Source organism: Melopsittacus undulatus, chromosome 4 (genome assembly GCF_012275295.1).
Source record: "Melopsittacus undulatus isolate bMelUnd1 chromosome 4, bMelUnd1.mat.Z, whole genome shotgun sequence".
Classification (NCBI taxonomy): Eukaryota; Metazoa; Chordata; class Aves; order Psittaciformes; family Psittaculidae; genus Melopsittacus; species Melopsittacus undulatus.
This window is the reverse complement of record NC_047530.1, coordinates 98,242,567-98,265,482: the sequence shown is the minus strand read 5'-3', so window position 1 is coordinate 98,265,482 and position 22,916 is coordinate 98,242,567. Positions and strand designations below refer to the sequence as shown.

Sequence of the window (22,916 nt, the reverse complement as noted above, 5' to 3'; positions counted from 1 at the left end):
AGGTTAAAGAAACTGCCTGACTGCTGCTGTTGCAAAAGAAGCACCTGGGTAAAAAACAGTGGTGGCTGAATTTTAACCAAGACAAACAAAAGCAGCAAAGTGTGGGTGAACAAACTGGGACCTTTGCTGCACCATTCATCGAGGACATTTATTCTGCAGCTATGAAACTACATAAAGACAGTTTCACTAAACAGTAACAGCAGAAACCTTCTGCTATTTCTGGCTGGTTTAAAAGGCCATGTTCACAGCCCCGAGATCATGACAGCTTGGCCATTGCTACTCACTTTAACTGCAGTTAAAGAGCAAGGTCAGTAAAAGAAAAACAAGAATAAGGTTAGATCATGCTGCTTGCCTGGTAAGTGCCTGTTAAAGACCATCCACACCAACAAGCTAAGAAAATAATTACTGGAGAAAAGACAGTAAAACAATTAGAATTTTATGCTTCTGAACACAAATTCACACAGCAGCCACTGGGGTGGCAGTCCAGTGACAGTAACACTGCTGTGCCAGCAAGAGGAAAAATGCCCTTAAAGCAGTTTTCCAGAGGAAGGCATTTAACATGCACAGGGAGGGGTGAGGATTTAAGTACATGACCATAGGAGACTACCAGGAGTGAAAAACAGAACAAGACAGGCAAAAAACAAAAAAAATCCCAACCAGCTAAAGGAAATTTAAAACCAAACACACACACACACACACTGAGCTTAACACTGACAAGGAAATACACTGCATTCAAAGCCTGCAGAAAGGAGCACAGTAATTCTTCTGCATCCAAGAACAGGCATACACCACCCCTTACAAGACCTGGGCAAGGATATTCTCAAGCAGAAACACGGCTGTTCAAATGATGTGAGCAGCAGGACACAGTTTTATCTATACTCCCCCAAAATGCAACATAAAAAATGACACACAGCAACAGAACTTAAATGACACTTACTCATGTACTCTGTTGTCTCCATACAAGTCACTTAACCCGAAGCTGACATAGTGCCAGTGCTCAGGAACATTCAGAGCTGGGTTTCCCAGGTTTCTGTACATGCTAACGTAGTCCAAGGGGTCAGGTCCTCCCAGCCTGTATAAAGAGCAGAAAGACTTTTAGGTGAAGCCCTCAGTGACATGGTTTAGTGGTGGTCCTTGTAGTCCTGCAGTAATGGTTGGACTTGATGATCTTAAAGGTCTTTTCGAACCTAGCTGATTCTATCATTCTTTAAGTTAATTCAAGACAAGTGGGAAGTCTCCACAGGTGCTACAAAGGGCTGTACAAAGACCTGCTTTAAAACATAGCTAGTGACAAAGATTAAATTAGCATGTTCAAGTTACCTCTAAAACAACAAAAATTGAGGAGAAAACTTGGGTTAAGTCCAGAAAGCTTCAAGCAGAGGAAGGCAAAGCGCATGTGTGCAACATACTACAATGTTTTTAATGTTAAAGCATAAAAACCTCTGGAAAATCATATTAAAGCTTCCGCAAAACACAAAGAAAATTGGAAGATTATACTAGTAAAAGAGCAATAGCTGTATCTGCATTGCAAGCTCTTAATTCAGTACAGAGACACATACCTCAAATAAAAAACCCCAACAGTGATGTTATTCTTCAAAGCAGAATTTGAAATAGCTAAGTTTTGAGAGGAGTAATCCATACTTCTCAACACAGACATGACAGTGAAAAGTGGAGGAGAAAAACACATTCAGAAAAATTTGTACCAGAACTTGTAAAACATACTAGCTGCATTAATCAAGAACAAGTAAAAAGCATCACTGCACCCTCTGCTTCAATATTGGAATAGGTTCCTTAAAAGAACATTACCTAAAAGTCAACATAGCACAGCTAGATTGAGTTAAGCAGCGACCACCTGCAGTCACTCTTCCCATGACAAGGAAACAAGGCTGCTGTGCCAGCAGAGAGCACAGCACACTCCTCTTCACGTCTGCCAATGCAATGGTGGGTCAGCTCCCCATCAAAGGATGGGACATGCTTGACTGTTTTGCTCACTGTTCACCCTGTCAATCATAGAACATCTACCACAAGCCCTTGCTCAATGGTCCAGCAAGAGGCTAGCCAGCACCAGGTTAAGCTGATACTGTAGAGCACCTGCAAGAAGATGCTTTCCAAGGCAAGCTCTGAGGAAAGTTAATGCACAAGGAAACACGCTGAGTTTATCTCCTGCTGGGAAGATGGTGCCAGGAAGGGCCATGAGAACAGGCTTCCTGTTGCTTCCAGGACGTGCCTACGTACTCTATATGGATTTCTTGTGACAGTGGTAAACTAATATATTCTCTGCCCACTTTCTGCTGCCGAACTTTATCAATCCTGTACAAAGTAATGTATCAGCTTGTATTAAAAGGTTTGTGGGTTTTCTCCATAACTGTGCTGTGCTGCCTCCCTCCTACTGCCACAGGGAAAAAAAGAAAAGCAGAGCAGCATTTTCTAACATGAGTGACTTCCCCCAGGACAGCTTCTCTGAAGTCACATAAGGCCACCAGGGTGTCCTGAGGCTAGCTCCAGATTCCCAGTGGGTTAGTCAAGAATGCAGCCCAGAGTCAGTGAGCATCCCACCCCCAGTAATGGCACAGAGGTCCATTGGCAAGGGATAAGTCATACTATGCAACCTTCTCACATGACAAGTAATATCTTTATGGTGTAAAAGGCAAACTAGTGAGCAAGCATGGGGAATTAGACCCCGGGATGGAGCAAAGTTTAACCCTCAATGGCAGCCTGGGAAAACCTGTTCTCAGTCTAGCAACAGCTTTAAACACTGAGGAAAAAAGCAAGTCCTCCTCTGACACACCCCATCTCCACCTGCTCCATCTCCAAGTCATACTGGAGGCTGAGATCTCTGCCACAGATACCCATTCAGTTGGCTACATCCAGAATGTGGCACCAACACCCTGGCCATCATTCAGGCTCCCCATGGCAGTAACTCCTTGATCCATGACAGAAGCAGCCAAGTGGAATTCCAGCCAATACCCCAGCAACTCCAGCCAGGATAGTCACCCCCACAGAGTGGCAGTGAAAAGCAGAAGCCACATGCAAACCTTACCTGACTGGGACTGCTCAAGAACAACGAAGGTCAATACACTGACTAGCACATCAATGTGAGGGATTAGCAAGTGGTCAGAGCAGATGTGTAGGATTTGCAATGAAAACACCTCCACGTGCTGAGCAACTAGCATCTCACACACACATTAAACCTGCTTCCAAACTGGGTTTAATAATATCTTAGATATCAAACGATACACACAGGAACACTGCTGACACAGGCACTTGGACTCTGACAACACACACAATAAACCCTTATACTGCCCTCTTTCAGGACAGGGACTGGTATCTTTACCCTGTCTTAGTGGCAGGTTAGTTAGCTAAGCTAACTAGTCGAGCAGCGCCAATGCCTCTGCGGTACATCCTCCCGCCCACAGCCACTGTTATAGGGTTCGACCTCGTATCACAATCTACATATCAGTACATGCACTCACACAAAGAGCTGGAAGCGTTGGAGGATTTTATTAGGAAGAACCCAACTTCAAAGCCAGAGGTACAGTACAAATTTGTTACACTTCTATTCACGGAGCTCATTCAGAAGCAAGAAGAGCAGCCTCAGGGGAAACTAGTATTTGCATCTGTACCAAGAGTCTTCTTTTGACTGATGTGAAGAGCACTCCAAAGTTTTGGTGAAAGGAGAAACCCGAAGTGGGCAGAGAGGAAACAGCTCCAAAATCGGGAAAAAAAGTGGAAAATCCATTCACCCTGGAAAGTCCTTGGTGGATGGTTTGTAGTTGCTTCCCAGCAGTTGACAACAGGACTGCTTTTCAAAGCTACCTTTTGACAACCCTTCAGAAGTAGTCTGTGGTCCCCAGGTGGCTGCAGAACACAGGCCAATACACTGGGTTTTGAGTACATGATCTAAATCCAAGACAGCTGATGAAAAACCAACAGTCCAGCCCAAATTCTGCCTGTCTGAAAACCCATCACAAAGCGAAGTACAAGTTTGGGTTTTTTTCACCAGCAATGTTATGCATCAAAGTATTTCACTTTGAGATACTCAACCATGTTTTAAAAATAAAAGTAGGTACTGGATATCAACAGAGAGAAACTCCTCCTCAGTGCACGACCTTTATAAATGCTGCCAGGAACTCTTCCAAGAAGTTCCGATTGCAATCAGAAACTCTCTCCCAAGAAATGCAAATAGCATTTAGAAAAAGAGTAGTTCCATGAAATAACCAACACAGCTAAACCCCTTCATTTAACAGGTACGTGTTTCTGCAGAGCCTCCACTGTTACGAAGTGAGGATCTGCTCTGCAAGCCAAAGAATAGAACTTCAGCTCCCTGAACAAAAAGAACTGCTGTTAACCATAGAGAAACTGATACGTATAATTAAAAGCTGATTAGTGTTACAATATTTCTCCTAAGGCAGAAAATTTTGCTCAGCAATTTCCTCTTCTAACCTAAACCAACTAATAGCTGGCAGCCCAGGCAGAGGAAAACAGACTCACAGAGAGCAAGCAGTGGCAGAAGTCTTTTTACCAGACTTAACAAAACCAAGCTCCAAGTTTCACCTAACAAAAGGGGAGAGAGTACCTGCAGTGTCCATGTAATGCTCCACCTCTCACAAGAATTTCCTGTGCAGGACAGCAGGAAGCTCAGCTCTGATTTCTACAAGTGAAGCTCTCAGCTCTTGCTGCCAGCTGAGCTGCCAGTCGGAAGAACTGCTAAGTGGAAAATGCCAGGATAAACAGCCTCCACGCTGCTTCTTCCTTGCAGCTGCCCATCACTGCCAACTGCAGTTTTGTTAGTGTTTGAGCTCTAAGTGCAAGGAAGCCCTAATCAACCCCTTAAGCAAACAAGCAGCAAGGTTTCTTCCCAAACCAGGGTCTCTGCCATTCTTTCTCCTTCCATGCCACACAAACCTCACATCAATCTAGTCAGTATTATTTCAAGCACTTGACAGAAAAGAAGTGGTGACTCCCCAAGGTGACTAGAAACTCAGCAAGCTTGAATATCTAAGATTAGAAACAGGTGCAAAACCAGAGCAATAGGATCCCCACCCCCAAAGTACTGCAGTACTGACCCACACAGCCGTATTTTGAGGTCTCAGATTTACAACATCTTATCTCATCCCACTGTTAAAGTCAAAAAACCCCCTAAGCAATAAAGGCTAACAGATATATTTCTTGCCAGAATCACATAAAACACTTCTTTGGAAGACAACAGCACTAGCTTGACTTACTCTATTGCTTGATGTTATTCTGCTGTTGCTTAGACAGAGACATACAGGTTGAAGTGAACTGTAAATAAAGAATCTGAGCATTCACTAAACTTTTTCCAACTGCTAGAGGAGAGACTGGCCAATGTCAGGCACAGCAAACACTCGGGGCTGACCTGGTTATTTTCCTCAGGCCCAGAACAGGGGGCTGGGCAGCACAGCAATGGTAGAAAGCAAAAGAAATTCCTCTTTGCACAGGACTAGACACCAGACACTTATCTCGATAGCTAAACATCCAAGTACTCCCTTCATGCCACTCTCCCACATAAACAACTGCTGTTAGTGGTGTCAGACACTGTGTCAGCAGAGATGGTGAGCAGCAGATTCACAGTTTGTGATAACACATGGCTGCGCAAGGGCAAGAGAAGCTGGCTCTGCCCCATGAGTATTATGGCTACATGCACAGCACACATCTGGCTTTGAGGCTGGAACACAGATTCACTTCTGGTCAGCACTGGCCATACTAGAACTCCAAGCACGGGGCCAGAAGACAGAGCTCACGCCTCCTGTCCGGGTGGACAAACTCCAGCCCCATGCTCTCTGTGGGAATCCTTCCACTGGAGTAACACACACTCCCTTTTCCCATGACCTGCCCCAGCCAAGGCCCTCAGCAGCCATCTCTCAGCAAAACTACAAATCATCCCCAAAAGCCCAACACATCCCCCTGTCTTCAGTGCATCCCTCCCTCCTATTGCCAATGCATCCTCCCCAAGACACCCCCCCAGATACACCTCCCAGGCACCCGACTGTATCCCCAGTGCCTCCTCCCCCAGACCCATAGCACAGCTCCAAACCTCCTGCATCACACCCCATACTCAGCACGCAACCCCTAGTCCCTCTCCCCTTGCTGCAACCCTCCATAGGCCCACCGCCTCACCCCCTCCATCCCGTGCAACGTCCCTAGCCCCACGGCTCCCCCCATGCCTCTACCGATCCCCAAACCCTCTCCAACCCCACAGAAGGGCCCAACCTCACTGCTCCCCACAAGACCCCCGGGCCCACGGCTCCCCAGAGACCCACACAAGGCCTCAAGCCCCACTGCTTCCCCCACAGCCCCACACAAGGCCCCTGGCCCCCTCCAGGCCGCAGCTCCGGCCGCCTCACCAGTACTTGAGGATGGCGGTGACCTGGAGCGGGTTGGGCTGGTCGGGGTAAAGGCGACGGCACTCGCCGTAGATACCGTGCAGCCCCGGCGGGAACAGCGACGGGAAGGAGCCGGACCCGGACCCCGAGCCTGAACCCGGGCCGCCCGCGGGGGGACCCCCGCCAGGCCGCACGCCCTCCATGTCCGAGGACGGCGCAGCGGCGGCCGCGGCTAGTCACGGCCTGCTCGGCTCTGCTCGGTTCGGTTCGGCTCAGCTCAAACCCGCTCCACTCCCAGCCGCACGCACCCCCAGCCCGGCCCAAGCGGCGCTGCGCGGCGCGGCTCTGCGGGAGGAGGGGGCAGGACCCGCTGCCCGGGCACGGTGAGTGACGGAGCGACCCCACCAATGGTGGAGAGCGGCGCGGAGCTCGGCCGCGCCTCTTCCCCCCCCCCTTCCTCGCCACGCCGCCAGCGCGCCCTCTAGCGGCGGTTGTGCACCGCGTGGAGCGGGACGGAGGGCCCCGTGCGGTGCCGGGGGAACGCGGCGGGCGGGTGAGCAGGGTCCGGCCCTGCCTCGGCCCGGGTCACATCAGGGCAGGCCCCTGGCTGCAGCCATGGCAGCCTCGGCGTGCAGCCTGCGCCAGGGTTACCTGACACAGTGAGCGTGGGAATTGCAGCGGTTCAGGAGCTGCTCCTGCTGGACTCGGTCTCTGTGCAGCATGGCCTGGGACAGAGCCGGTGTGAAGCTTGGCACTGCTCTCCGTGGGGTGTGGGACCAGGGCTGAGCTCTGTGACCTGGCCAGCTAATAGCCTTATTTACTGCTGCTCTTACAGCTTTGGTTACACTACCGTTACACCTCCAGTCCTCACAGCACCTTTTTCTCTCTGTGTACCCTTCTGTATCTGCAGGTCCCTCAGAGGCAGCTGTCAAGCGATGTCTGATCAAGGATCTTGGCTGGAGTACTAACAGTGAAGATCTGGCGCATTCCTGAGTTGCAGCTACATCTGTGGTCCTGCAAAGCCTTGTATGTGTGTGTGAGCCAACATATGCTCAGTAGGCCTGCACATCTTTGCTAGAGCAGCATCCTGTGTTTTAATCAGCACAGAGAAAAATGAGCCATGGAATGATGAGATGATAGGAAGAGTGTTCCTGCTTTGTTGCATGTCTCATTTAAATAGCTGAGAGTTTATTCTAATATTCACAATGTACCTTTTAGGGGATCGCATATAGTCAAGAAGGTGGCAAGCAGATAAATGACTATCTGCTAAGAAAGGAGGTAAGCAGCTGGTATCCTTGTGAATCACTGCTTCCCCCAGTGAGCAGTATTTCACTTATCCCATTATTGTGATACTACTTTTTGTGACATGTGCCTGGGAAGTCAATTATGGTCAGCTGAGAAGGTAAAGAGAACAGAATTATGTGTGAAATGCTGTGTGGGCTTAGTAAGTACATCATAAATTTCTCGTGGCATTTACTGAGGTGATACAATGCTAGTCTTGAAATAAACTCCTTCATCCTGGCTATCTATAAAAAGCCTTTTACACTATGTGAGACTCACAAGGATAAATACCTGAGATGAGATTGTCTGCTTGGGCTAAAGGCAGAAACTCTAGAAGAAAAGTCTCGGTGTCCACAGGAAAGATAAAGGAAGAGAGAGATAGGCTCTGTATCGGCTTCCCCATGCACTTACAGTGCTGACATTCACTTTAACTGGTTTCAAGACCCAGTGTCTTGCTCAGAGTTTCGAATGAACATGTCATTTGAGTGTCTTTGTCAGTCACTGATGATTCAAAGTGCTTTTAGAATATAGGTGTGGGTTGGAAGGCACCTTAAAGCTCATGGAGTTCCAACCCCCTGCCATGGGCAGGGATGTCTTCCACCAGACCAGGTTGCTCAAAGCCCCATCCAACCTAGCCTTGAATGCTGCCAGGGATGGGGCAGCCACGGCTTCTCCAGGCAAGTCACCCAGACAGCTTCCCGCTGCTGCTTTTACGTGTAGCAAACAGAAACCAACAGGTAATGCACTGTTTGGTACCACAATGCCTCTTGTGTGTGGTATTGTGCTGTTGCTTCCTTTCTGGTTGCCATGCCTCAAAAAGTGCAGAGAAACGAGGAGATGCTTGGAGGAAACAGACGTGTCGTGACCAGCAGTTTGTAGAGATAACCTCATGAAATGATGGGACAGCAAAGTGCTGCTATTAGCTTAAATTCCCTCTACAGAAGGTGATAGGATCAGTTTCTCTCAATTCTCATTAGAAAAATCAGGGGAAATCCCAATCCATTCGGCTGTAAATCATGCATCTGGAATGCAGTGGGGTTTGGCAGAGGTGCAGGGCTCCCCATGCACACAACGCCCAGGCCTCCTCCGAAAACCCCATTCCTCTCCCCGTTGTCCCGCACTACACCTCCCGGCATTCCCACTCCTTCCCGTCGGGCGCCGCGCGGCTCCCGGACTACACTTCCCAGCGGCCCCGCCGCGCAGGAATACATCGCCCAGGCGGCCCCGCGCAGCCGTTCCGCGCGTGCGCCGCCGAGGGCTGGGCTGTTGCTCCCTGACGGGCGGCTGCGGCGGGTCCTCGCCATGGAATCCTACGACGTGATAGCGAACCAGCCCGTTGTGATAGACAACGTGAGTGCGGGCGGCCGGGGGCCCGGGAGCGGGGAGGGCGGGAGGGACCCGCGGGGCGCAATCCCTTTGTCATCGGGGATGGCCGCGCCCCGCCCGCCGCCGCCACCACCATTACCCCCCCCTCCTCCCGCCGGCCTGGCCGCCGCCTCAGGCCTTCGCACAGTGCCGTACGCTGCGTCCTCGCAGGCCGCCGGAGGGGCGGGGCTCCGCGGCTCGGCGCACAGCCATTGGCTGAGGTGTGTGTCTGTCACCCGCCGGAGGGCCGCTGCCCCTCGCCGGTGGGGAGCAGTCCCCGCCGCCGCCGAGGTGTGTGGTGGCGGGGCTCGGCGGCCCCATTGGCTGTGGCGCTGTCAGTCAGCGGGGGGGGGGTGGGCAGCCCGGCGTTACCTGCCCGGTACCTGTGCTCATTGGCAGCCCGGGCTGCCCGTCAGGCCCGGCTGCATCCCGGCCGGGCTGCCCCGCCTGGTGCTGGGGGACAATGAGGGCTGGTGGGCCCGGTCTGGGCCGCGCTGCCCGCTCCTCTCTGAGGGACCGGGTTGGAGGCGATGCCCTGCAGCCAGCGCCCGATCACGGCCCTGTGACCCCAGCACCAGCCACCTTCCCCCGGCGGTGGTCACAGCAAGAGAGTGCTAGCACCCATGGCGTGGATCCCGCGCCGAATCCTGCAGGAGCAGAGCTCCTGAAGGAGCTGAGCTCAGCATGGGTTGCATCAGCTGCAATCTGACAGTGGGGTGTGGCGTTGCAGATGGCTGCTCCCAACTGATAATGCTTCTCATGAGCTCAAAGCAGGCCTTCAACCTGTGTGGGTAATGGCTCGGCTGGAGAAGAACAATAGTTATTGCATGTCTTGGTGAGGTACTTCTGGGTCCAGCTCTGAGTTGCTACATCCGTGCTGGGGTCTCGAGAGAAAGGACCATCCAGGAAGGGGTGGGAGGGCATATCTTGGACCCTCCCTCCATATAGTGAGTCACAGATTGATGCTCCTCCCTTCTGACTTCTGCCAGTGATTCAGATTTTGTTGTCCTGAACGGTCAGTGCTGTGCTCACTTCTTTCTCCGTAATCTTAATTTCTGCTGAATCTTTTTGCCATACAACATGTGGACTTGCTAGCCCAGCACTTCTCAACCTATTCCCTTTATTCCCCATAGGCTGAATGATTGTAGGTCTTCTCAGATCAAGCCGATTATTTTTCTGACCCCTTCTTTATTATCGATCCCAATTTCCTCTCTACATCTTTGAGTTCCCTGACAGTTTTGTTTTTGTTTTTCTCCCCTGGAACTACAGCAGAGAGATTTAGTTAGACATTGAAAGAAAATACCTAATGGAGAAGGAGATTAAGCAGTAGAATTGACCACATGGAAATAAACATGTTATCTGCTTAATTGGAGACATGAAAGAGCAAGTTGATTGCTTTTAGAGATGACTGGAATACTGCTGGAATGACCCTGCTGTGGTGTCACGTGATTAGCTAACCATTAAAGTTACTTCCAGACACCCTGGTACTATAAGGATAAGTTTGTTGTGCTGCATTCATATAATAGCAGCCTATATCCAATTTCATCATGTCCTTCTGTTACTTAGCACAGCAGTTGCACTCCTACTTCAGACCTGAAGAAGAGCTCTTGTGCCAGCAACTGACTCTGTTTCTTCTCTCATTTTATCAGCTTCTCTTATAAAAGCTAATGCTTCTTGCCTGTCTGATAAATGAGTTTCCCCCCATCCCCTCCCTGTACAAGAAGCAGAATGAAGCAGTTGTTGTGACATCTGCCTTGAGCGCTGGCAGGCTGTCAGCGAGGAGCCTTGTGGTGACGCTGCATTTTTGGTACTCTCCGGAGTTCAGGCAGGATGGGAAATGGAGCTGCACAGAGCAGGTACCGCTGTTCCTGCTGCCTCATTACTGCTTTACCTCAGAGAGTTGCAGGCACTTTCACAGGCCTGAACATTTTTCTATCTCATGTATGGGAGGTTGTGAAGGGGGAAATGGGATACTGAGCTGGTGGATGAACCAGAATCCCGCAGTTTGAGCCCTGCTATAACATTTCAGTGTGTTCCAAAAGGATGTTAAAGTATAAAGCTAAAAACTCAAGAAAGGCTTTTTCCTCTTACCAAACAGTATGCTCAGCTGCATGTTTTCAGCAGGGAGAGTTCTGTAATATACAGTGAAAGGTTAGAGCTGTGCCTCAGCATAACTTTAATACTCTTCATTGTTTAATAAGTAATTTCTAAGAGTTGTATTTCCATCTTGCACTACATCAAGCACTCTCTGAAATAAACGGTCTGTGAGCCCTGATGAACACAATGCACATGTAAATAGACAGTATGGTTCAGCTGTGTCCTAAGCAAGTCCAAATTCCTTGACCTCCATGGTATTGTCTCTATTTACATAAGAGGATAAAATATGGCTTTGTAGTCTATGTGGTGGCATTTTAAACAGCTGAGCTGTCAGTAAGGGCCGTTGTCTTTGGTTTGTTCTTGATCTTTTAAAATGTGTATCCAATAAAACAGTTTTACAACAATATGAAACATACACTCTCCATGACAAGTGCTACAAAGCAGATTAACTCTTGGTGGTTTCCATTTATATTTGGGTCCTAAATGCACCAAGATGAATGAGTCAATAAGTGACTTGCCACAGAGCTAGTGGAAGAGGCATGTACAGTTACTTTAAGGTACTCGGGAGACTTTTTCATGAGATTATCTTCCTTGACCTTTACATTTGACATGTAGTTTTTCTTTCTTCTATTCCAAACAGAATGGGATGAAAGCCCAGCCAGGATGGTTACTGGTGGAAGGATGTTAATTTTTGTTTTTTAAAAGGTTTTAATAAATCAGAGCTTGTAGCAGAAGGGAGGATGCATGGGTTTTTTGCTTATTTGAACCAAAGATTAAAATCTCCAAGTTTTTACTTTAAACCTTCTGAATGAGCCAGGGTTATTTAGAAATTTAAACCTTTTCCTTTCATTGCACAGGAATCTGAGTGGTCTATAATAAACAGATCTACGCATAGCTTCAAAGAACTAAAACATTTTCAAGAAAAATGGAATAGGTCAGAAACCACTGTCAGGTCTTTGTATTGCAGAGATAGCAAACAGCTGTGCTTGGTGTGTTCCCAGGCAGTTGGAAGCACAGCTCTGTTGAAGTCTCATCCTACAGCACATTCAAAACAGTTATTCCTCTTTGACTCCAGCTAGGAGTTCTGAACTACCCTCGTATTTGGTTATCTTTGAACCTCGATATGTAAACCTAAAATGCAGAACTTGCTGGGAATCTCATCAGGACACAGTGGGTGATTTTCAGCCTGGTATAAGGAAGTTTCAGCCTCTGCATTAAAACAGGAGCATCACTGTTCTCGTGAAACCACTTCCCAGCAGCAGACTGTGCTGGCAGCAGGCACAGTCATTATCTTGAATAAAATAGTCAATAAGCACAATATTCTGATGTGGTTATGGTACTGCTTTACATTCAACTTTTTTGCTACAAGACTTGACAAAGGATGGTATTATTTCCCAGGTATAGAGTTGTTTATAAGGAAAATAAAAACACTGGGTTTGTTCTTTGCTTTGCTTTGAAGTGAGTAGCCAGAAGAGTCTGTCTAAAGGGAAGTCTTTCAAACACTTCACAGCCCACTTTTTCACAGTGCAGACCTTGGGATGAAACTGGAGTGAAGTCCTTCTTGCCCAGAGGGAATAGTCCTGCCCGGGCGCCAGCTTGGGTGTGTTCCTTGGGCCAGCCTGGCTGCAGGTGTTGGTCAGGAGACAAGGATTCAAGCAATCTACCTTATAGACGTTTTATAACTAGCTAGGTTTGGTTTGCAGGGTGTTCCTGATCTCATCTGCTATGGATGCATCCTTGCAAATCTGATACTGGCAGGTTTAAGGCAGGAGTGCCCTGGTAGCAGAGCACAGTCCCCTGTGCAAAGCCTGGCACCTTGTTTGAAATTGCTGATAAAATAGCTTGAGAATAAGGCACTGGACTGTGAACTGGAGAGGCTGGGGCTGCCCTGCATTCCTTTCTGCTGAGCCTGCTCTGGCTGGTAACCTCTGGCAGCCCGAGCAACTCATTTGGCCTCAGCGTCCAAGAGAAGGCTGTGATGCTGACCTATGCAGAGGTGGTGGGAAGAAGAAAGCAATGGAGGAACTGTGTTGTTACTCATTTTGAAATGCTCTGGGGCAGCCAGAATGTCTTTCTGGCCTCAAAACCAGAGCAGTTCTTCTGTAGAGCCCTTGAGAGTGAATAGTCACTTCATAGGTCATGGGTTTCAATGCAAGCTCCCATGCTTTGCTCCCGGTGTGTGATAAAGTGGAACTGCTCCTCTTTCTGCAGAGAGTTTGCTCCCGTACTAGTCTGGGATTACCAGTGTGGTTTATCCAAGGAGATGCTATGAAAATCCACTCCTTGGCAAACTTGGGTATTCCTGCAAGCTGCTCATTGTTTCAAGATGTCATTTCTTATACAGGGAGAGGAAATGGAGGAGGGGAAGGAGTCAGAACAGATCCAAGTTAATGATGGAGTTCCCAGGATGCTTCCGGATGACACTGACGGGATGGGAGCTGCAGGGCCAGATGCCTGGCACTGACTCCCTGCCAGGGCCTCCCTGTGGCTGGTTTTGTCCACTCTGTGTTTGCTGCTTTCACTGTTGCAGAAGGCTTTTTGGATCAGTGCCGTTCTGACTGCCATACTCAATCTCTTCTTCCTTGTCCCTTCTCAATAAGCCCTACTCTGTCAGCTGCTCTTCCTGCCTCCAGCCTTTCCTCTTGGAGCCTGACTGGCACCTTTGTTCTTCCCACATCCCAGTGTGGGTTTCTTTACAGTGTCTTTTCTAACCACATTTCTGTGACCTGTCTCCTTAGTGTTAGCTAGTTTATTCACCACCTGATCTTCTTTTCCCTGGTCTCCACTCTAAATTGTTTCACACAGTCCTTTCCTACCCCTCCTCTGACTTTATCCACCCTCCCTCCATCCTTCTGACCTTCTTCTGAGAGGCCTACAGCCTTCATCCTCCCTGTCTTAGCAGGGTTAGCCTCTTGCCTCCATAGCAATAGGACTGGGTAGAAAAACACTTTGTACAGGGCAGCATTTAAGTGTGCATGTGAAGCAGGACCAGGATGCTCCGGGGTGTTTGCCCATGCGTGATGTGTCACTGCCAGGGAAGGTGCCAGTTACTCCCCTTTTGTGGCCCTGCTGGCACCTTCCCATGCCCAGTATACCTGGAGAATCAGTCCATGGGAAGCTTTATTCCTAGTAAAAAAGAGAAGATCTGTCAGTGCTGATGTACTTTGCTGCTCCTTTAAAAGTTGTGAAGATGACTGAATGAACGGCAAACTCATGTGTTTTATCTGTTGCTCCCACAGGGTTCGGGTGTGATTAAAGCAGGTTTTGCAGGCGATCAAATACCGAAATACTGCTTTCCAAACTAGTAAGTATTCTGCTGGTCTTATTAGTTTCTTAGTGCCTTGTACCAATTGTCTGATACATAGAGGGGAAGAATGGTCCAATTTTGTCACTGGAGAAATGAATTATTCTATTTCTGCCTGCTGCACAGAAGCATCAGGGAGATGTGACTCTGCTACTAAGCACTTTGAGATTTTTCCAGGGGAACACACCATAAAAGATGATTTACCACTTTGTCAGGCTCAACACCCGGCCAGAGCTGTAGGATCTTTTTTAGACTTGAGACATGAGGAAAAGAACTGTCAAAAAGATGAAGCTGGGACAAGAGGCATGAAGACCTTTACACATTTCTCGTGTGTGATCTGATGCCTTGATTCCTGCCACACTTCTTTGGAAGTTTTCTGAGAGTTTTAATAGTAGGAGGACTGCTGGATCAGGAACACTGATAGTCACTGGGATGGGTTTTTAATGAGTATATTTGTGTTCTCTGCAATGAGGTGGGGTGTGGGACTATGAGAGTCTGGTCTGAGAAGCCTGCCTGGGTTGAGCAACACCATGTGTATCTATGGGTTCAGACCATTGCTCAGTGTAGCCATGCACACCCCAGGCACTGCTGAATAAAGAAGTCCTGAATCACCAAGGAGAGGGTGGGCAGACTCAGTAATGTGTCCTGCCAATTCAGAACTGTCTACAGTCTGTTCCCTTCCCCTCTGATTCTGAGATTAGCACAGAGCAAACCTGGGTCTGTCTGCACCCTCCAGTGCCTTGCACTCACCCGTTGCTTTAAAAGTACTGATAAGGACAGAGGAACACAAAGTAATTAATCCTTGGGTGCATCTGAGCTCACTCTCTAGAGGTGTTTATACTCTTGCCTCTGTTCCAGTGTGGGCAGACCAAAGCATGTTCGTGTTATGGCTGGTGCTTTAGAAGGGGACATTTTCATTGGTCCAAAAGCAGAGGTAAGAAACTTCTGTACTGCATTTCTCCATACGTCGCAGTATGCTGTTGTAAGGAGGGGCTGTAGCAGTTGTGCTTGAAAGGGTTGTGGTTCCTTGGTATCAGTGTGTAGATCTGAAGAACAGAATGGATTGTCACTTTTAAGTATGTCTAAGGTGGAGTGGGAGGCTCCATGAAATTCTCATGCCAACCTGCTGATCACAGATCTTTCTCCCAAGTCCTTCTCTGTCTCTTCTTTTTCCCTAGGCTACTTGTAGGTCTGTATGGTTACATCCCCATCTTTTTGACATGGAACTTTAGAAATGGACCCTATTTAGTTGCCTTTTATTTCCCTAATGTGGGCAAGAAGCTTGCTTTCTTTGTCCTTTGTCAGCATCTAAGTCATATGGTCTCGCATTTCTTGTGAGCCCTCTAAACTGCATTCCCCAATACCACCCTGTTATGTTTTATATTATAACTGAGCTGGTAGAACAAAAATACCATTTGATAGGTGCCTGTATGTTAGCTTGGAAAGTGTTAAAATGGAATGTGCTCTACAGATGCCAGGCACTTGGTATAAAAAGGCCTTGTTTAATCTTGTGATGCTTCTTTGGGAGAGATGTTTGTGATCAATGTTTGGGTTTTGCCCTATACACTAGAGATAGGTCTTTTAGTGGAATAAAAAGTGAGTTAGTCATAGTGATCAGAAATGTGCATACCTGTTAGACTCAAACAATCACTCTTGTGTTTGCTCAGGAGCACAGAGGTCTCCTCTCAATCCGTTACCCTATGGAGCATGGCATAGTGAAGGACTGGAATGACATGGAGCGCATTTGGCAGTATGTGTATTCAAAAGACCAGCTTCAGACATTCTCAGAGGAGGTAAGATACCTCATTATGAATGGCACAGATGTCATTCAGTGTGTGTGTGTTACATCAGGACCCTTGAACACCAGGAAAAATATGGGACTTTTCTTTCTAAGTGTGTCTGTTAAATTGCATTCTTTCACCTCTCGGGAGATCCTGCATGAAAAGTGTCCAGGCAGAATTCCTCCCCAGATCTAATGTTCTGGCATGATGGAAAATCTGACTTTAAGCATTTGTTATTCACACTCTCTCTTATTCTACTTTAGGCCAAGTGATTCTAACTTTTCCTGTTCTGCCTGTGCATCAGGCATATCCACTCAGCTGTGACATGATTTGAAGTGAGGAAGGAGAAAACCACAATCCTGTGGTCTGGAAAGAGCCGACCAAAAATTATTAAATGACTGAGAGTGATAGGTTGTATAAGTGGAGCAGGAATATTTCTGCCTGCTCGTGGTAAGACTGTATGCCTTCACCCTTAGAAGAGTGTGTGTATTTTGGCTAACTTGGCTGACTTCTGGCACTGAGAGTCATCTTGTTCATCCTTCATGGAGCGGGGTTACTCACAGAATAGATTTCCTAAAGTTTCTTCATATGTAGACCAGAACCCTGCTGGTCTTCCAGCTTAATAGAGGTTATTCACAGATTAATACAGCTCAGTAGCTGAAGTTACTCCTTTCTACCTGTCCTCTTGCACAAGTGAACAAATAAGCAGAAATTTTCAGGAACATGCTCCTGGTTACTGCAGCACAGCTCCTTTTCTTCACCAGCATCCTGTGCTGCTGACAGAAGCACCCCTAAACCCACGCAAGAACAGAGAGCGTGCTGCTGAGGTGTTTTTTGAGACCTTCAATGTGCCAGCGCTATTCATCTCCATGCAAGCTGTGCTTAGCCTGTAAGTGTTTCTTGTCTTTGATCTGTGCTTGTGAAATGTTGCCATGAAGTCTACTTTTAACCAAAAAAAAACCCCACCTGTGGAAGACCACACTGATGGCTGACTTAGCCCCTTGTCACGCAAGAACTGAATCTCACTTTTAGTTTCTGTAATAAAGAGTTTACAGGAATTTGCTGAATTATGATGAGAACTAATGGGGAGGAGGAGGAAGTTAGCCCCTGTTCATGTGAAACCTCTGCTTGCTGGGTAGAGCCTGGATGTGTTACATGCTTGGGGTCACTCCGAATTACTTGTTCTGACTTGATTGTTTGCCCCTTTGCTAGCTATGCCACTGGGAGGACTACAGGAGTGGTGCTGGACTCTGGGGATGGCGTTACCCATGCGGTTCCCATCTATGAAGGCTTTGCCATGCCTCACTCCATCATGCGGATTGACATTGCTGGCCGCGATGTCTCCCGCTTCCTGCGTCTGTATCTCCGGAAGGAGGGCTATGACTTCCACACAACCTCTGAGTTTGAGATTGTCAAGACCATCAAGGAGGTGATGCACTGTCTGTTTCTGGCTTTATCCAAGAAGGGACTTCTGCCCAAAGGCAGTTGTGACTTGGGGAAGTCTGTTGGGAAGTGCCAGCCTACCTAGCTCCACACGTCATTCATTTATCTGTCAGAGGGAGACACTGCTTGAACAAGGGGTGGTGGACAAAATGACCTCCAGAGGTCCCTTGCAACCTCAGTTATGCTGTATTCTGGAGACTGACACTCAAGGTTGTGTCTAATCACTGTTGAGGGGCTGTTAACATGGAGATTGAGACAGGCTGGTGATTCAGAATCTGTTCTGCATTTATCTGTGCTGCAGTTTCTCAGGGTCTGAGACTACTGTTTGTTTACCCTTCAGGGCAAGGATCTGTAAAACCCATGGCAGGTAGGCATCACAGGTGGGATATTAGAGGTATTTTACCTGATGTGAGCCCAAAAAGTCTTTCCTCAGCACAAAATATTGTTGACATTGGTCTCCCCAAAGGGATATACAGATTTTGATAGTTAGTGAGAAAAGTATTTTGTCAGAGGCATTTGGGCTTACCCTTCTCATCTCCTCCTCTGTGACCTTGTTTCCTCTCCAGCGTGCCTGCTACCTGTCAATAAACCCCCAGAAGGATGAGACTCTGGAGACCGAGAAGGCTCAGTACTACCTGCCAGATGGAAGCACTATTGAGGTTTGTAAGGATTACCCTCAGAGGATCCTAATGTGAAGCACAGGGTTTCCAGAATAGCCTTCTGCCTAGTGATGGGAAACTTAATGCAGTGTTAGGTGGGAGGGGATAATTTTAAAAGACCAGAACCCATCCCAGGCTATTGACTGGGCACTAGAATTCCTAGGGGAAGCAAACATTGTTAGAAACTTCACAGCTCCTACTGGAAGTCCTGAGTAAGGATGCAGTGCGGCATGGGGACTGAGGGCAGGCTCTGATCTAGCAAATCTTTATGCAGATTGGGTATGGAGTGTGAGTAGTTATCTGCTCACTGAATTCAGGAATGGTTTTGTATGTGGCTTTCATCTTGCCTAGAGGAGCACAAAAGTTTCCTTTGAAGAGTGAGTTAGGAATATTCCTTAAAAGACTGAGCCCACTATAGAATGGTGGAAGGAGAGGAAATACAGGTCTTACTGCCAGCACCAGAGGTGGATCCACTCCCTTTTCTGCCAGTGACCTGCTATGTGGAGCTGAGCAAGTTTCTTCATCTCTTTGATCTGCAAAATGGAAATAGTGCTCTTTCTAGAAGCAGACCAAACTGGTGTTCACTTGGGAGCTAATGATGCAGCATCAGTGCCCAGGATGCTGCATTGCTCTCAAGTTTCATGTCAGAAAGGCAGGCCCAAACTGTAGATGGTACACAGAGCCTCACTGCTGTCCCTTCCCCTCTGTGTTAACTTCTCTGCTTGCAGATCGGCGCTGCCCGTTTCCGAGCCCCAGAGCTCCTGTTCCGGCCAGACCTAATAGGGGAGGAATGTGAAGGACTCCATGAGGTGCTTGTTTTTGCCATTCAGAAATCAGACATGGACCTGAGGCGAACGCTGTTCTCCAACATTGTGTTATCTGGAGGCTCCACGCTCTTCAAAGGTTCCTGTTCTCTTCTCTTTCAGTGGGCTGTGACATAACTGATCTCTTGCTTCCTTTTCCTGTGAAACTGCAGAGATAACCTAGATCACCCAACTTGCCATGGGGGGTGAGGGTTATGGGAACTCTCCTCTCTTAGGGGGGTTACTGTCTATGGCCTAATGCTACCCTTCTGAGTATGCAGGATACCACTGCCCTTTGTGTCACCTTTTGGGCTTGCAGGGTTTTTACTGTTTTCCTCCTGAGTCAGGACTGAGTAAGTGTTTCCTTTCCTGCTGCTGTAGTTCAGGATATTTAAGACCAGGTACCTAAAAGGCTCTTGAACCTCCTGAGGTTCCCTTAGGTCTTTGGCATGTGCAGAAGTCCAACAGTCCTGGTCCTGCATCCATGTGTGTCAGCTACATGTGTGGAGAAAGATTTCTACCCTTCCCCTTGGTGCTCAGGTAGTCTCAATTGACTTAAAGATGTCCCCTGCCAGAACCTGTTGACCTGTTAGTCACAGATGGACATCTCCAGATGGCTCCTGGTCTTCCCGTTTAAACCCTCCTCCCCTGTACACGTGGGCTGAACACCCGAGGAACACATAGGGAACAAGGAGGTCCTAGCTAGAAATCCTATCTGCTCCTCACAAGTTGCTGCTGAGGGATGGAACCCAGTGTGCTTTGTTTGAAATGGGTCTGAGTGAGACCAGATCCCGTTATGTTGCTGGCTATAATCTGTGCCTTTCCAAACTGGTCTGTCTGTGAAATCTGGAGTGGAATATTTGAGTAGGACTGCATAGGACATGTCCACATTGTTAGCAGATGGAACCTGGGATTTGGCCGAGGGGCTCACACTGCACACTTTGTCTTGCGCAGGCTTTGGTGACCGGCTGTTGAGTGAAGTGAAGAAACTAGCTCCGAAAGACGTCAAAATAAGGGTAGGAGCAATCTCTTTGTGTTTACGCTTCCTGCATGTAGTGTTCTGTCACCTTTAAAGAACCACACTGAGAGTGCAGCTGCCATTTGCTTCAAACCAGAAATGACTTTCCTGAGACAGCTCAGCAGTATTTGCTGTTGTGATGAAAAACTGTTTGCATCACTGAGAAGGTGGCTCCTCTGACAACATGGCCCCTGTCCAGGATTCTGGACCACATTGGCTGTTTTAAGGGGTGCTGTTAGGTGTCCCTCTGCTGGGACAGATCATACCTGTGTTTGTCAGCTGTTAGCCATAGTGGAATGGGGGCAGCATGCCAGGAGGAGAAGTCTGGAGCTTGGGAAGGTGTTGACTGATTCTCTCTTTCTCCCAGATATCAGCTCCTCAGGAGAGATTGTATTCCACATGGATTGGGTACGTACCACATGATGACACATCTTGCTGTGGGATGGGGGCTAGGGAGGTGCAGCCTGACACACTTGCACTGTTGTTCCTTATGTATCAGGAGGGTTTGCTCAGCTGCATGATGGTCAGCAACCAGCAGGTTGGGAGGGGAAGCTGGCGCCAGACTCTAGTGCTGGCACATCTAAGGCCAAGGGGAGAGAAAAGGACGGTCCAGAGCATGTCCCAGTTGTAGGTAACTGGGAGCCTCAGCAGCTTTCTGATGTGGGGAAGCATCGTGCAATAGAAAGAGCTCATCTCTGCAGAGATGTGATGAGAGTGCTGCCAACATTGTCTTTTAACTCGCACTGTCTCTCCCCAGTGGCTCTATCCTGGCCTCACTGGACACCTTTAAGAAAATGTGGGTTTCGAAAAAAGAATATGAAGAAGACGGAGCTCGTGCCATCCACCGAAAAACCTTCTAGCCCTGGGACCTGTCCTCAGTCTCCTCCGAAGACTCACTTCAGTTCTAAACTCGCTTTTCTGAGTCCGAGTGTCTGAGAGCTGCCTGTGTGTGTGTGTGCGCGCCAGCATGCCCCGATGTCACTGAGCAAAGACAACAGCAGCAGGAGGGTTGTATTAGTACTACTAACTTCTTATTTTTTTTTAATTTTACTTTTGTTGGTTTTGTTGTTTTTTTTATTATTGGAAAGGGGAAAATACCAATCCGAATGTCTCCAGAATGGCCCATTCCTTTTTCATTCAGTCCCTTAATTTCTGTATCACAATCACATTTGTCACTGTAAAACAAACAAAGAAGCAAGCAAAAACAAAGGGAACAGCTTATAGAAACTGCCTGGCAAGCCAGAAGGGAGCCAACCACTGCTTTAGTCAGCCCAACTGCAATGCCTGGATTGTCTGGAAACACAACCAAGGCCCCATAGCCCCAGCAGCAGCTTCACCATCAGTAGGTTTTCGAAGTTGGTTTTAATATATATGTATATTTTTTTTTTATTAAGAGAAAGCACATTCTCAGCAGTTAAACCCATTTGCCCCCACTGTTTGGGTGTGTGAGTGTACGTATGACTGTGTGACTTAGCCTGATGCGTGGGTCTGCACCGCAGCTGGAGAAGTTGGTTATAGGACTTAGTTTGTATTGCATGGAGTAGAACAAAGCAAACCTAATCAGCTGTCATTGTACTAGACGGTTATTCTCTCGTACCTTGTTTTAAATACCTTTACTTCTCTGGAAGCAAGTCCCCCAGAATGGGGGTGAAGGCACTTGTGTGTTCCCCCTCAACCTGCCAAGATTTACAGTGCTGAGTTCTCGTGTTCTTTGTAAGAGTCAAGGCTGTTTCCCTCCTTCCTGCCACGTCAGGTCAAAGGGAGCATGTATTCACAGCCAGGCATAACTCCTGTGTACTTCATCCATTCTGGGGCAAAAACAGTAATTGGAAAGGTGCATTGTAATGTAAAAATTGTTTTATTTATTGAAATGTCTGAGGATGTCTCAAATAACTGACCACAGCACCTGGGAATTACACTCTGGGTCTTCTTTGAACACTTGATGCCAGCTGTCCCTTGCTCGATGTTAATGCTGTGTACAGCACACTCACTCAGCGCAGCAGCCAGCCCTGTGATGCCACCCGGTAACTGCTGTTCTCTATGAGTGCACTGAAGGAGAGGACAATAAACCCTACCAGGACGTTGGTGTGAGCAGCAGGTTTGTGAGCAGGACCCTGTCATGCTGGCTGTGTGCCTTTGCTCAGCTGGTGGCTGCTTTGCTTCTACTGCTCTACAGGCAAGGGCAGGGCTATGGACCTGCTTGCGTTGGGGTGTGCCACTGCTTCCCCTTCAGGTTTGTCTTCTGCATTATTTGGTGCTCTTTCCGTTGTTTTTCTGCAGTACGTGGCAGTAGCAGTGGAGCTGGAGTTGCTCAGTGGCGGTTCCTCCCTGTTCCCCTCCATCCTATTCATTGCCATGCATCACCTTGGGGTCACTTGCTCTCAAGCGCAGAGCTGGAGTAGGAGCTGGAGGGCTGCTGCAGAGGAGTCGGAAAGCGGGTGCCTTGTCCCAGCCTGGGTGAATGGAAGCAGCAGCCTGTTCCCCCTGTGGGCACCATGGTCCCAGGGCCCACCACTGGGCTCCAGAGGCTGCAAGCAGGCAGGAATGGTGGTGTCCTCCCAGCTGAGGCCAAGCTGCTTGTTCACTTACCCCTCAGAGCAGACTGTTTTAAGCAAGAACCCGTCAGATAGAAAAGAACCATCAATGCTCAGTCTTCTGCAGGAAAATCAGTTATTCTCTCTGGTTTTCTGCAGCACATGGAGGAGAAGCAGTGTCCCCATCTCAGTTCAATCAGCATGTCCCAGGCAGTGCCAGTGAGCTCCTCCTGCTCCCTGCCCCACTGCTGCCCTTGCAGACGCAGCAGTGCTCCACTTTGTAACCT

General features: G+C 48.2%; 2 protein-coding genes across 3 annotated transcripts in view; one reads left to right on the top strand and one right to left on the bottom strand.

Moving 5' to 3' along the window:
- The window catches only part of SUFU (SUFU negative regulator of hedgehog signaling), a 94,942-nt gene extending 88,273 nt beyond the window's left edge, over nt 1–6,669 (bottom strand). Inside the window, exons 1-2 of one of the 2 annotated variants that reach the window (XM_034061735.1) lie at nt 6,366–6,669; nt 938–1,072 (exon numbers count right to left, since the gene is read on the bottom strand). In XM_034061735.1, the coding sequence (XP_033917626.1) occupies nt 938–1,072; nt 6,366–6,547 (317 nt within the window). In that variant the 5' untranslated portion in view covers nt 6,548–6,669. The remainder of the gene's footprint in view (nt 1–937; nt 1,073–6,365) is intronic. The other variant, XM_034061736.1, reaches the window with a different exon arrangement.
- Nucleotides 6,670–8,836: 2,167 nt separating this feature from the next.
- On the top strand, nt 8,837–22,031 carry ACTR1A (actin related protein 1A). Its single transcript, XM_005154556.3, has 11 exons — nt 8,837–8,975; nt 14,327–14,391; nt 15,250–15,325; nt 16,059–16,184; nt 16,937–17,061; nt 17,385–17,601; nt 18,182–18,274; nt 19,003–19,177; nt 20,032–20,093; nt 20,463–20,503; nt 20,853–22,031. The coding sequence occupies exons 1-11, from the start codon at nt 8,928–8,930 to the stop codon at nt 20,953–20,955; spliced, it is 1,131 nt and encodes a 376-aa protein (XP_005154613.1). The 5' UTR covers nt 8,837–8,927; the 3' UTR covers nt 20,956–22,031.
- Nucleotides 22,032–22,916: the final 885 nt, after the last annotated feature.